This window comes from Varanus komodoensis, unplaced genomic scaffold (assembly GCF_004798865.1).
Source record: "Varanus komodoensis strain SLA01 unplaced genomic scaffold, ASM479886v1 scaffold71, whole genome shotgun sequence".
Lineage (NCBI taxonomy): Eukaryota > Metazoa > Chordata > Lepidosauria > Squamata > Varanidae > Varanus > Varanus komodoensis.
In genome coordinates, this window is record NW_025336360.1 from 1981175 (window position 1) to 1993660 (window position 12486).

General features: G+C 52.2%; 1 protein-coding gene across 1 annotated transcript; it reads right to left on the reverse strand.

Annotated features, from left to right (window-relative positions):
* Positions 1–113: 113 nt before the first annotated feature.
* On the reverse strand, positions 114–11464 carry OTUD3 (OTU deubiquitinase 3). The gene is made up of 8 exons (XM_044452367.1): positions 11244–11464; positions 9932–10080; positions 8353–8465; positions 7226–7348; positions 6655–6783; positions 5638–5734; positions 3462–3640; positions 114–2126 (listed from the first exon to the last, which is right to left on the reverse strand). Exons 1-8 carry the CDS (start codon positions 11429–11431, stop codon positions 1950–1952), a joined length of 1155 nt encoding a protein of 384 aa, XP_044308302.1. The 5' UTR covers positions 11432–11464; the 3' UTR covers positions 114–1949.
* Positions 11465–12486: the final 1022 nt, after the last annotated feature.

The following is a 12486-nucleotide window of genomic DNA, read 5'->3' on the forward strand; positions in this document are numbered from 1 at the left end:
GCAGGTTCCAAACAGAACTGACTTCTTTTACTGCCAGAGCTGCTGGGGAAGGAAGGTACAGCCAATGTGTACACAACAGGTGTCCGCAGGGTCACTGAAGAAACAGACTTTGGTTGGTTAACTGGTCAGCAGCCTCAATGAGGATAAGTTTATTGAGACGACCACAGATACAGATTTGCTCCCTCCTCCCTCAGCCCATCCATATAGCCCCCAACAGCTTTATACCTGATCTCTGTTACATCCCTTTTTATCGGAATTATGACTACCCGTGACCGTTTGCATTTGGCTTTAAAGCGGGGGAAAAGGTTGACCGAGTTGCTGAACAGCAAGCCAGATTCCTGCTGACGTGAAAACATCAGAGAAGACCCAAACCAAGGGGAGGGCATGTGCCGCACCAATCCAGAAGGAAGGCAACACCCGACACCCCTTCCTCTAACCGCTTCCACCGCACTTGCGCGCAGTGCGAAAGCACTCCTGGCCCCAGAGGCCAAACAGAACCTTCCTCTCTCCAAGGATTTTTTTTAAAGTAAGAGTCCAGTAAATCCACCATTTGGCTAACAGATACCCGTAGTGACAAAATCCTATTCCCAAACCAGTTGGAGAGGGCTACGTTTTCTCACCCTGGCTGCACTGGAATGAGAAATGTTGCATTTTCCAAAACTGTCGCTTCTAACCAACCAGTGAAGGCACGCAAGATTCATTCCGTATGGCAGCTTACAGTACACGCGACTCATGCTATTAAAAAAACCACAACTCATTTCCATTCATTCAGATCCAACAACTGCTGCAATTAATTTCTCTTAACAAAATGAATAAAACGCTCTCTGCAGGAAAATGTGTTTTCAGGGAGCAAAACAAGGAAATAGTGCAAGTATGACTTTTACCAATATAACTGAGTCTATAAAGTGAACTCGAAGATTCCAGAGGTGTTTGAGTTTCTCACATCTTTGGATAAAGGCCTGTAATGCTCAGAAATACAAGGCACTCCGGATACTCAAACATGAAAAAGTACTTTGGAAGCCTTGTTTGTATGATGTTCCACTGACCTCACAGTGCCGGGGGAGCATGTGTGTTTCCTCCTGGTGGTGCTTTAGAAGCCGACTTCAACACCCCTCCACGCCGAACCCCTGCACATTTTTAAGGGATACGTTTGCCACACGCGAGAAGGGCAGAAGGCAAGGTCTTACAAGAGCGGGTCCCGCCCAAGCTCTGCTCATGAACGAAGGCTACCAAACGGCGCCAAACTTCGGTTGTCATCCCTGAAGCCCTCTTGCTCCCCTTCATTACAGGCGAGGTTAGATTGACCTGGCAGAGGAGTTCACGAGAGGCAGGCCTCCCCGGTACTTGCACTGAGGGTACAGAGGCTCAATGTCCACCCCCACACCCCATGGGCCTAGATTATAAGCTGTTTGTGGTAAATTAAAATTCCTGTTTGTAGAGAATGTGCGGCTTCACCCACAAGCCAGCCCTGCTCCCACAAGCTGAAGCAGAAAGGCCGACTGCTGCTGAGAAGGCCGCTTCAGTCCAGGTTTTGGCACGCTGAACTTCACTTTGGGATGGGCCTCGGGAAGATTTGCCATTTGGTTTGCAAAAGAGATGGGCTGATTCCTGAGGAAAGAAACTGCAGGATGGCTGTGGAGCATCAATGTAAGTGAAAAATCCTGCAGGCAGATCTGCAAGACGCGGAAGCAAGTTGCAGGAGACCGACAGTGTCAGGGGATTCTGCCTCGGCTGCTCTTGCTTCAGCGCTGCTGCAGCTGCTCCTCCTGCGCAGACCAGGAGTCACATGCGGGGCCAACCATCCATCAGCCCGGTGGGCCGGCCGGCCCCCTGCCTTCAGAGACGGGCGAGGCGTTTGGCTCGACAAGGGCGGCCTGGCCTTGCAAAGTAAAGGGCCCACACGTCCCTCTTCTCCCACGCGCGTAAACCTGAAAGGCGTAGCCATCGAGTCAGATATTCAGTGCTGCGAAGGTCTTCACCAGCGTGACCTGCATTTCAGAGTCTACCGCGTTCCTGTCATTGTCCGAGGTGCTGCTCCTGCTGGCCAGGACCTTCTGCCGGTGCCTGTCCTCCTGCCGTCGCTTCTTCTCTAACCGCTGCTGCTCCTTCTTCTGCTTGTTGGATACCTGCCAGCGGAGGAAGAGGAGGGAGGTGAACCAGAGGGAGCCTTCTGGGGGCGGAGTGTCCAACGTGGGTGCTGAGGTGGGGCAGAACCATGGGCAGTCGGGGGCACAAGCAGTGGGGAAAGCGGGAAAGGGGTGGGCCTTCCCCCTTCCGATGGAGGACTTTAGCAGTTCCTTGAAAGACAAGAAAGGCAAGGAACGTGTCCCTGGGCAGCACAGTGGAGACGGGGGTCTGCCAGATGGACTGAACCATGACTCCATTCTGCAGCCTGCAGGACACACCAACGTCCCCAGTGGAGCCAAAACCACCGCAAACCAAATCGGCCATGGGAAAAGAATGGGCGACCGCAGGACACAGAATTCTGCTGAAGGTCGATATTTATGAAGCCAAAGCAGAGCTGGGACACAGAGCTCAGCACCTCCGACAACGGGCAGCCACTTTCCACAGCCGCAGGAGGTTCATTGCGCCACACCTGGGCACTGCCAGTCAGCTGGTGCGAAGGCACCACACCCTCCTGTGAAGCAGCCTGCCTTCCTTCCTTCCTTCCGGGCCCTCCTCATGCGAGTCTCCACTTCCCTGCACACCTCTTCCCATCAGGATGTTTTGACTATTATCACACAGTGCTGAAGGACTTGGGGGAGAACAAGAACAGCCAAAACACACGCAGCGGGGCAAGCATCAGCTTTTGTTCTAGAGCCAGGTATGCGTGTCTGTGTAAGACTGGAGGCACGAGAGGCACAACTGAAACCCCTGCACCCAATTCCTCTTGGCACGTATTTCGGCAAAGAGCTGGAAAGGCCTGAGATTTGAAAAAAACACTGTCGAAGGGGCAGAGCCAGGACCAGGGACAGAGAAGCAAACTGGATGCAACGGGTGAAGGGGAGTCAAGAGATGGAAATGTGTGGGAGAATTGTTCTGGCTGCAGGGAATGGGACACGGGGAATGACGGGGGCACAGGCGAGGAGCGGAGCCGAAGGCAGGCAGCCGGAGAGAAAGCAGGGCACTGGCGAGGCGTTACTGGGAGGGCAGGAGGCGGCGCTTGGAGGAGCAATGAACACAACTGCCGGGGGCACGAGCATGACCAGCGTCTGTGTAGCGACTGTGCGCACGGATGATGCGCGCCACCAAGCCGTGGAGAGCGAGCCCGGGAAGGCGTCGTCTGCATTCACGACCCGAGAGCGCTCTGCGGCGGCCACCCCCAACCGGGCGAGGAGTCACAGAGCCAGCAGGCGCGGCACTGGGCAAGGCTGCCCTGGAGCCCTTTGGAGAGGGGGCACTCCTCCCTGCCGGCCCTCCGCAGCCGCCCCACGGGCGCCACACCAGCTCCCTCGCCATACCTTTGGCGGCGGCTGCTGCTTGCGGGCTGGCCGGCTCCCCATCTGGTTCGCCTGGGGCTTGTTGTTTTCAGGCTCTAGGCTTCCAACGATCCCGCTGCCACTTCCGTTCTCTCCCCGCAGGGCTGGAGCGGGATGCAGCTTCTGCCGGTTTGCTGATCCATCCTCGGCTTCCTCAGCACCTACAAGAGAAGGGCAACTCCTCAGCAACGCAGCACGTTCCGTCCTCTGGCCTTCTTGTCCTGGTCCCGCACCCAGGAGGAAACATGGCAGCCAGAAAGGTGTCACCTGATGGCCCTCAGGGCAGAGGAGAAGAGGCGGAGGCCCGCATTATTAATGCGGGAGGAAGGGAAGAAAGAGAGGCTGGAAGACGCTTCACTCGCTCGTCTCCCACCCACCACTTCTCTGCTGCAAGTCCTCTCCCCTAAGCAGTCACTCCCCAGAGGGAGGCACCGCTGGTGCTGGCAGAAAGGTAGCTTTCCAGACGAAACTGTCACGTGGGCAGAATATTAAGCACCTCCCTCACACCACCCACCTTTCTCCTGCAGACACCCCCGCTTTTTAGCAAAAATAAAAGTTTTCCCACAAGTTGGCTTACAATTACATGCAAATTTTCACACGTTTGCAATATAAAAGGCATTAACACTAGAAATACAGACCCACAGGAACTGACCCAACAAGAGCCAACCACCACGAGAAAATGTTACAACAGCCTGGTGAAAGCGGGACCCATCTAATGAAACACCACAGCAAAATAAAGTAACCCAGGAATAAAAGCCGCCCAGCTGAAATCCTTCACATTATGGGAAGACGGTGGTGAACCAGTTGGGAATTCACTGCTCATTTACAACACGAGGCTACGGACGAAGCCCCAGTGCGTCTAATCAGCTCAGTCCCCCTTAAGCATGTTCAGGGCTCAGGGCCAAACCTAAAATGGGGGAACCTGCAGTGGTCTCCATGCCCTGAACTTACTTACTTACTTACTTAAAGTTTCTATATGCCGTCCCCTAGCTATATAGCCGCAGGACGGCTCACAGAAATAAATAAATACAATATAAATAACAATAACAATTAAAACCTGGAAACACCCTGGCTGCACAATTAAAACCTATAAGCATTAAACAATGTTAAAATATTGTTTAAATAAGTAGGTCTTGGCCTGGCACCGAAAAACAAATAGCGACGGCCCCAGGCGGACCTCTCTGGGGAGCGCATTCCACAGATGGGGTGCCCCCAGAGAGAAATCCCTCCTCCGGGTACTTTGCTCACGGAAGGCTCCCAGAGGAGCGCCCCTGCTGCCGGTCTCAAGGGCCGGGAGGGCAAAACTCAGGCGCCCTCCTCCTCGTCTTTCCTCCTCCTAAGTTCACAGGCAGGAACCCTCGTTTCTGATCTCGAAAGCTACCCTGGAAACGCTTTTGTCGGAAGAATGGCATTCAGAAAGGCTCTTTCACTGTTCTGCGTACCCCGGAAGCATAATGGTGCGACTTATTTTATATTGTAAATTCGTTTTATATTTTTAATGTATTATATTTTAATGTTTTGTGAGCCGCCCGGAGGCTTCGGCGAATGGGGCGGCATAGAAATTTTCTAAATAAGTAAGTAAGTAAGTAAGTAAGTAACCCTGGCCCGAAGAACGTTCCAGGAGCCCTGCCCTCGCTTTTTTCCTCCTAACACTGCACACTTCCATTGCGACAGTCCTAATTCTGCAGCCGACCCCTGGGACACAGACGCGTGTGCGGCACATAAAACACTAGGCCAAGAGGCCTGGCATTGCAGCAGCGAGTTCCCAGAACGCTCCCCTGATTTCCCCCTGGACTCATTCAGCAGTAAGTGGTGGAAGAGGCAGCCTCCTTTTCTAAACAAGGCGGGCGGCAGCGCCATGTGAAACGCACGCGTGTGAAGAAGTGCCTTTCCCTAACTCTTGAGGTCCATAATGTGTACCGTGTGCGGTTTCTGTCAGGGCACAGTGTCACTGGCAGGCCCAAGGCCTTGCTTTGCTTCTTCCAAGTTCTTGTTTTGCTTTCCTAATTGTTGCATTATGTTCTGAAGGAGGGGGGCAATAGCTGGCGCCCCCCAAGCAGAGCAATGCAATCTGACACTGCTTTGCTTCGTGCTGCACCCGATCGCGCTGCACAGGAGCCCGCAAGAGGAGCAGAGTAACGGACGTTTCCATACTCACAGAGCCTTTTCAGCTCGTTCATTTGAAGAACAGCAAATATGGCCGATTCGATGTTGTAGTCCTCCGTTTCAAGGATCTGGACAATTAAATCAGCATCCTGCAAAGAAAAAGAGACACGCTAGGTCAGTGTGGACACCTCCTGGCCTGCTGCTCAGGGTGCAATTCTGCTCAAGTTTCAGCAGGAAAAAGGTCGATGACAGGTGGGAGCTGTTGGGCACTGTAGGCCGTTTCCCCCGTCTAAATCTGCACTGGATTGCACCTTTGGACATCTTTACAACCCCCTGGGAGGTGCTGTTGTTTCGTGCTGCCAAGGCACCCTCGACTTGCAGCAACCCCATGCATGTACGCCCTGCAAAACGTCCTGCCCACGACAGCCCCGCTCAGCAGCTGCACGTTCAAGGCCGAGGCTCCCTTGGCGGAGCCTGCCCATCTCGCCTTCGGCCTTCCTTTTCTTCTTCTGAAGCAAGAGCGGTGGCACAGCGAAGCCCCGTTCACCAACTGCCTGGGACCAGGCACCATTCAGCTCCCACAACGGCCTCCCGGTAATCACTTCCCCACCAGTCGGTGCGCAACTTCATTACGTAAACAGCATCCAAGTACTGAAACCAGGCCCCGCCCGTCCCTCCTCGTTCCTTTCACATAGGATCATGCAGATCAGGGTGCAAGATCAAACTGCGAGGTTGCAAGACCTTCTTTGTGTGCTTTTAACAGGAACTCTGCGATCCATCAGCCACAACAACATGCAAAACAATAGCTGAGGCATGTCGATTCAGAATCAAGCAGCAGGGTGCCTCTGCCCATACCAAGAACACGACTGTGACTAGAACCAAGTTCACGGTAAGTCCTTCGACACAAACATGCACTCAGCTTTTTATCTCGACTTCCCATAATATCCTGATCAGAAAACAAGCTAAAAACAGGGCTGGATGGAACAATGGTTAGGTGGATCCACAGGTGGCTGCAGAGCGAGACTCAAAGAGTGCTCATCCATGGCACAAGGGGGGGTTCAGTGCTAACCAGGCAGCCGGTCGCGTTCCGAACTTTCTGGACCGCGTCCTCTATTTCATTTTGTGTCCCTTCTGAAGATTCCTCCTCCTTCCTGAGCTGGATTTTCTCCTTTTTATTCGACTCATTTTTGCACAGCATCTAGAAGGACCCAAAAAGCAAGCGGGTGAACTCAGCAAGCACTTGACAAGCGGGATATGCAATACCAGTCAGGATGGTGCTGGGAGAATCAGTATCCCCACACCAGCTCCCCCTTCCCTCCCGGGAACATTTAGGAAGGGAAATGGCTAGCGGGACATCCTTGTGCTGTGCTGAGCTCTCAGCCTCCCCAGCACCTCCTGGAGCAACCAGAAATAATACCCTTCAAACAACTTTTCCAGGGCAGCTTAGCCATCCCCCTTTGGACAATTAAATTCCACTCTAGCCTTAACCCAGTAAGCTTGATTTAACATGTTAAATGGAAGGCTTCGATTTCCATCCACGCATTTCTGCACAGGTAGAAATCAGCTACCCAGCAAGTTGCTCCAGCTCAGCCTCGGCAACATCCTCGGAGTGCATCTCGCCACATGTCAAGAGCACCAACCTCTGTCTGTAGTCGGGCGGGGGCCTCCGAGTTGTCGTCAATCTTCCGGACACTGTCGTAATGCTCTCCATACCGATACGCAATGTGCAGCTCCTGGGCGTTGCTTTTGTCTGTTCCGCGGATCTGAGGAAGGTGGAGGGACGCTTTATGAGGGGGTGAACGCGCTGGGCTGCCAGTCTAAGCACTTTCGAGAACACGAGCCCTTCACTCAGCCAGACATTTTCCATTTCCTGCCTGGATTCACGGGCCCCCGTGCCCTCCCATCTGAGTTTCTGCACAAGAATTTCTCCCCCTCCCCGCCGTCCCACCCAGTACACGAGGGGGAAAGGGAGAGAAAGTTAATCCCACTAAATTCAGTGAGGTTTATATCTGAACACGGATGCACAGGATCTCATTCTTTTAACATTTTGTATGTTTAAGGTCTCATATGTCTATTCCTTGTGGTTTTGGATTGTAATTTTTGTGAATGGAGCTCTGGCTACTGGATAGTATAGGAGTAAAATAAATTAATAAAATAACAAACGAAAAGTAAAAACCTACGCTGCATGCAAGCACCTTCCCTACAAGTATCCCTCAACTGAGGCACACATGCCAAAGAGCAACCATTTTCCACAGTCTCGCATGCCTGAGTCACAGTGACTGCGTTCAGACAACATGAAAACCTGAACTCAGGTTGAGTGCCTTGCCACTGAACTGTGAGTTTCCGAACCCAGGCACACTAACAAGCCATGGTTTGTTATGCATGAGCAACCCATATACAGAACTCATGGTTTGTCGCTGGGTTACGAACTGTGGGTTGTTTGACATAATTTATCTTGGCTGGGCTCAGACAACACAGTAACGCATGTTCCAACAATAGCCCATGCTGAACCCACTCTAAACTCCTGAGCGAGGGCTACTGTGTTGTCTGAATCCACTTATTCAGGGGTTCAGGATTCCAGTTTGCATTACACAGAACTATGCCCCAAGTGCTTCTGGCTCTGGGAATCACCTGAAATTCAAGAACTGGTGACACACAAGAGCTTCCCAAAATTTTACCATCAACCATATGGGAACGTGAGGAAAAGTCTGCACAGGTGCTGCAGACCCGAGTCGGTAGATGATCGGCGATTTGGTTTGGGGTTTACCTGCCACAGAGGAGCATTGACCTGGTGAATAACAACATTCACTTGATTGTTTCTTGCAAAGGCTACGATCGCATCATTGCCAGCGAAAGTTCCAGGTTGGGCTAGATTGGCAACTGGAAGAAATGGGGCGAGAGGAAATGTATGCTAAAGAACGAGCAAAACTAAAGAACGAGGAAAAATGCTGCACAAACCAAGCAACCATCTTATTTCTTGATTCTGTAAGTTGCTCTAGGAGTCTTTTGCCAGAGGGGCAGGATAAAATTGCTATAAACAGAGACCACACAGAACATTCAGCTCACTGACCAGACAGAATGAAACTCATAAAGGGGGAAAGGTTCTTGCAGTACTGGCAGACAAGCAACTATTTCAAGATCCAGCCCATTTCCTGGGAACAACAGGGAGCTCTTTCATCAGTCCACCTGCCTGACTCACCTACCAGTTTTGCTCCCAAGCAAAATCAGAAACCAGCTTGCGGCACTGCGATCAACCAGGCTAGACAGCCACCCCTAAAACTCAACAGAAATTGGCATGTGGCCAAAATAGTTCTCCCCAGACAACACCATGATCAGGAGTAGGCATATGTGGAATCCCATTCTGCAACATCTGAACTGTACTATACACAATCTTTTCCTGGAACAAGGCCTCATGGCAGTTTTAAAAGAATGCCCAGAAACACAAAAAGCAATGCAGGTAAGACAGCCAGTGAGGTGCAGTGGCTAAAAATGCTGGACTAGGACTTAGGTGATCTGGGTTCTAGTCCCCAGTCAGTCATGGAGGCAAGTGGGTGACTTTGGGTCAGTCAGACTCGCAGCCCAGCCTATCTCACAGGGTTGTTGTTGTGGGGATAAGACTGAGAGGAGGAGAATGTGAGCCACTAAGAGTTCTTTAAAAAGAAAAAGGATATAAAAGGATACAAATCTAATAAATAAATAAATAAAATAAGCAGACACCCCCAGACACAAGCAAAAGGCCACTAAAGAAAGCAAGAAAGGCACTAAATCGCCAGCTAGCCTGAGAGCAGGCTCTTCCGCACCTGTCTGGGAGTTACACCTGCTCTTCTGTGCTACTGCTTCCCAGGTGGTGTACAGAGTATGGAAACAACAAAAATAATAAAATGAAGCCATGAAGCAGCATAAAATGGACACATATTAACACAACAGCAGAATAATACTATATTAACCAAGGTTTTAAGAGCTGTGGGAAAATGCAAAGATCTGTCTTGCACCAAGGAGGCAAGAGAGGGCAAGTCAGGTCACCCACGGGGGGTGGAAGGCATTCCAAAGGGAGGACTAAATAACAGAGAAGACTCTCCTCAGCCCATTGAGACTCAACAACTTTACGCAGAAGTAACACCATCGTATGGACCTGATGCTCAACCACAAAGGCCTTTACAAACAAGCACGAACTTTGATTTGAGCTTGGAAATGGACCAGCCTCCAGGAGAGGCGAGTTTCAGATCCAGCGCGAGACTGGCCAGTCCCAGCTGACGAGGGACCCACAGCGACCTCTGAGCCTTTCTCAAAGGCGACACTGCAGGCAGTGCCTCGACGCCGGCTAAGCCCCCACACGGTGCACCCACCATGCCTCTCAAAAGGGACATCATCTTCCACAAAAGGCTCAAAATCTTCCCGCTGCTTTATCATGTAGTCCACCGTCTCCTGCCGATGCTTGAGGTGGCCTCGAGAGTGTCCTTCCAGCTGGTCGCCCAGGGCCCGGAACAAGCAGTTCCTGTGGGAAGAAGAACTCCAGATGAATTTGGGTGAGATTTGTCAACAAGAGGGGGGAAAGCACTGGATTGAGTTCACAGTTAATGACACACGGGGCAAGCTGATCACCAAATTAACTTGTCTGGCCCTTCCTGCTGCAAAAGAGTGAAACGTATCCTCCAGTACAATCAAGACTATTTCCTTCTGGCTAAGTAAATGTATTCCCAACCACTGGATTTATCTGTGCCAGAGTTGTAAACATTTATCCTTCTCATACCTAGTTTTCCCACTATTTTTTCTTCTGGAAAGGATGCCCAAAACTTCAAGGCCAGTTAGAGAGATACAGCATGACTAAGGTGGACTAGTTTAACCAGCCTAACATATCTAACAAACTTTGCCACAGGTTGCGTAAAACAACATCTTGTTTTCTATGTGCCATGGTTACAAAACAAAAGCAGGGATGGAAAACACGTGGGCCTATGTCTTGGCCTACAAATCCCACCATCCCTTACTGTCTCAGGAGCTGCAGACTAAAACATCCAAAGGGCCACAATTTGCCCACCCCCTGGTAGAGGAACCACTTTGCAACAGAGGCAGAGTACAGAGACAAGACAAGAAAGGGGCCTCTTTCGCAGTGTCCCCGATGGAGTGTTATCACTAAAGTGCATTGGACTGAAGAAATGAAAACGTTAAGATACTCTCTCACTCTTCATTCCTCTGCTGTGCCTTCCTTCCTTGGCACCACAACGTTTAGCTGAGTCCTCCTCTGAAGATTCAGCTCCTGTCCCATGGGAAGAAACCTGTCTTCTGCCAGAACTCTGCCGCTGCTATGCTTCTCTTTCCATTTCCTGCAAGGAGTCTGAGATGGGCATGGGGGCTGTCTGGATGATGGGGCTTGCAATGGCCCACACTGGCTGGAGGTGATGTGGCTTGCAGTCCCACCTGGCCCATGCTGGCTAGCGGTCATGGGGGATGGAATGCCACCTGGCACAAGCTTGCTGGGGCTGATGGGCTTGCAGTCCCACCTGGCCCATGCGGGCTGAGGGTGACGGGGGCTGCGGGTCACCGAAGGCTCCGCTGAGCCTTGCAAGCGGGGCTTATTCCGAAGGAACGCGGGCGTGGGCGGGGCCTGTCGCGAGTGGGCGGGGCTCCCTCCCCAGGCCGAGGAGGCGGGGCTTGGCTCACCCGTCGCCCGGCACCTCCCTGAGACGCAGCCCGAGCGCCCGCAGCTGCCCGGCCAGGCCTCCCTCGCCGTCCGCCGCGGGCCGGTTCCGCCTCTCGCGGGCCAGCGCCCTCCGCGCCGCCCGCTCGTCCCGCTTCCGCTCCGTCTCCGCCTTCCCGGGCCGGGCCTTCGCCGCTTGCTTGCGAGACATGGTCGTGACCCGTCCCGGCTCCGGCAGCCGGTCTCGCTCCTGCGCCTGCGCGCGGACGCCCCGCCTTGTCACATGACGGGCGGAACCAGGAAATGCGACCGTAGCGAGGGCGGGGGAATCCGGAGCAGCCATAGAGAGGAGGCCCAGAGCGGCTAGCACCGCTCCTCACCGGGGCCGCCGGGAGGCCTTGTGTCTAACATAAGCAGGAAAATGCTGTCTGGGAGGGATGTTCCTCTTGCGTCTCACCCTTGAAAGGATCAAGGTAGTGCCCGAAGCACCCCCGCATTGCATCCTCAGAACAACCTTGCGAGGTGGGCCAGGCAGAGAGTAGACACGCTCTCCAACCATGTCGGAGTTAGTTGCTCTAGGTTGCTCTAAGTCCGTGTGCTTAGAGTGTCGGGCTAGAACTGGGGAGACCTGGGACCTGATCCTCACCCAGCCAGGTAATTTCCTGGCTGACTTTGGGCCAGTCCCTGATTTACCCTAGCCTACCTCACAGGGTTGTTGTGAAGTGAGAAAGGGAGGCTCGTGCATGCTGCCCTGGATCCTTAGAGGGAAAGGTGGGATATAAATGTAATAAAGTTGCTAGGGAAATGGTTGGTTGCTAGGAAAATGCCACCAGCTAAGCTAGTGCGGCGTAATGAGGAGAATGCTGGACTAGGACTTGGAAGATCCAGGTTCAAGTTTCCCTGGGTGAATTTGGGCCAGTCCCTGACTCAGCCTACCTCACAAGGTTGTTGTGGGGGTAAAATTGAGAGAAAGAGGATGATGCTAAGCCACCTGAGTTTCCTCACAAGAGGGAAAGGGTGGAATAGACATATAATAAATGAATATCTGAGGAGTTCTTTCTGATGTTGAATTGAAATGCCTGTTCTTCATATTTGAACTGGTTTGGGCTCTACCATCTAGAGAAACAGAAAACAAATTTCCTCCATCATCCACATAGACCTGAAGACAGCTGTCACCTTGTTTCTCAAGCATCTTTTTTCTCTTCATTGGAGGAATTGGGTGCCCTTTGCCTCTGGGGGTTAGAAGACAGACATCGAAGACCACAC

What these genes read in the sequence shown, in the direction of transcription:
- OTUD3 (XM_044452367.1), bottom strand. Translation starts at nt 11,431, where the DNA reads ATGTCTCGCAAGCAAGCGGCGAAGGCCCGGCCCGGGAAGGCGGAGACG. An exon ending in AGGGAGGTGCCGGGCGACGG is followed by an intron (nt 10,081 to 11,243) that starts GTGAGCCAAGCC and finishes TTCTTCCCACAG; the next exon opens with GAACTGCTTGTTCCGGGCCC. An exon ending in GGAACGCGACCGGCTGCCTG is followed by an intron (nt 5,735 to 6,654) that starts GTTAGCACTGAA and finishes TTTTCTTTGCAG; the next exon opens with GATGCTGATTTAATTGTCCA.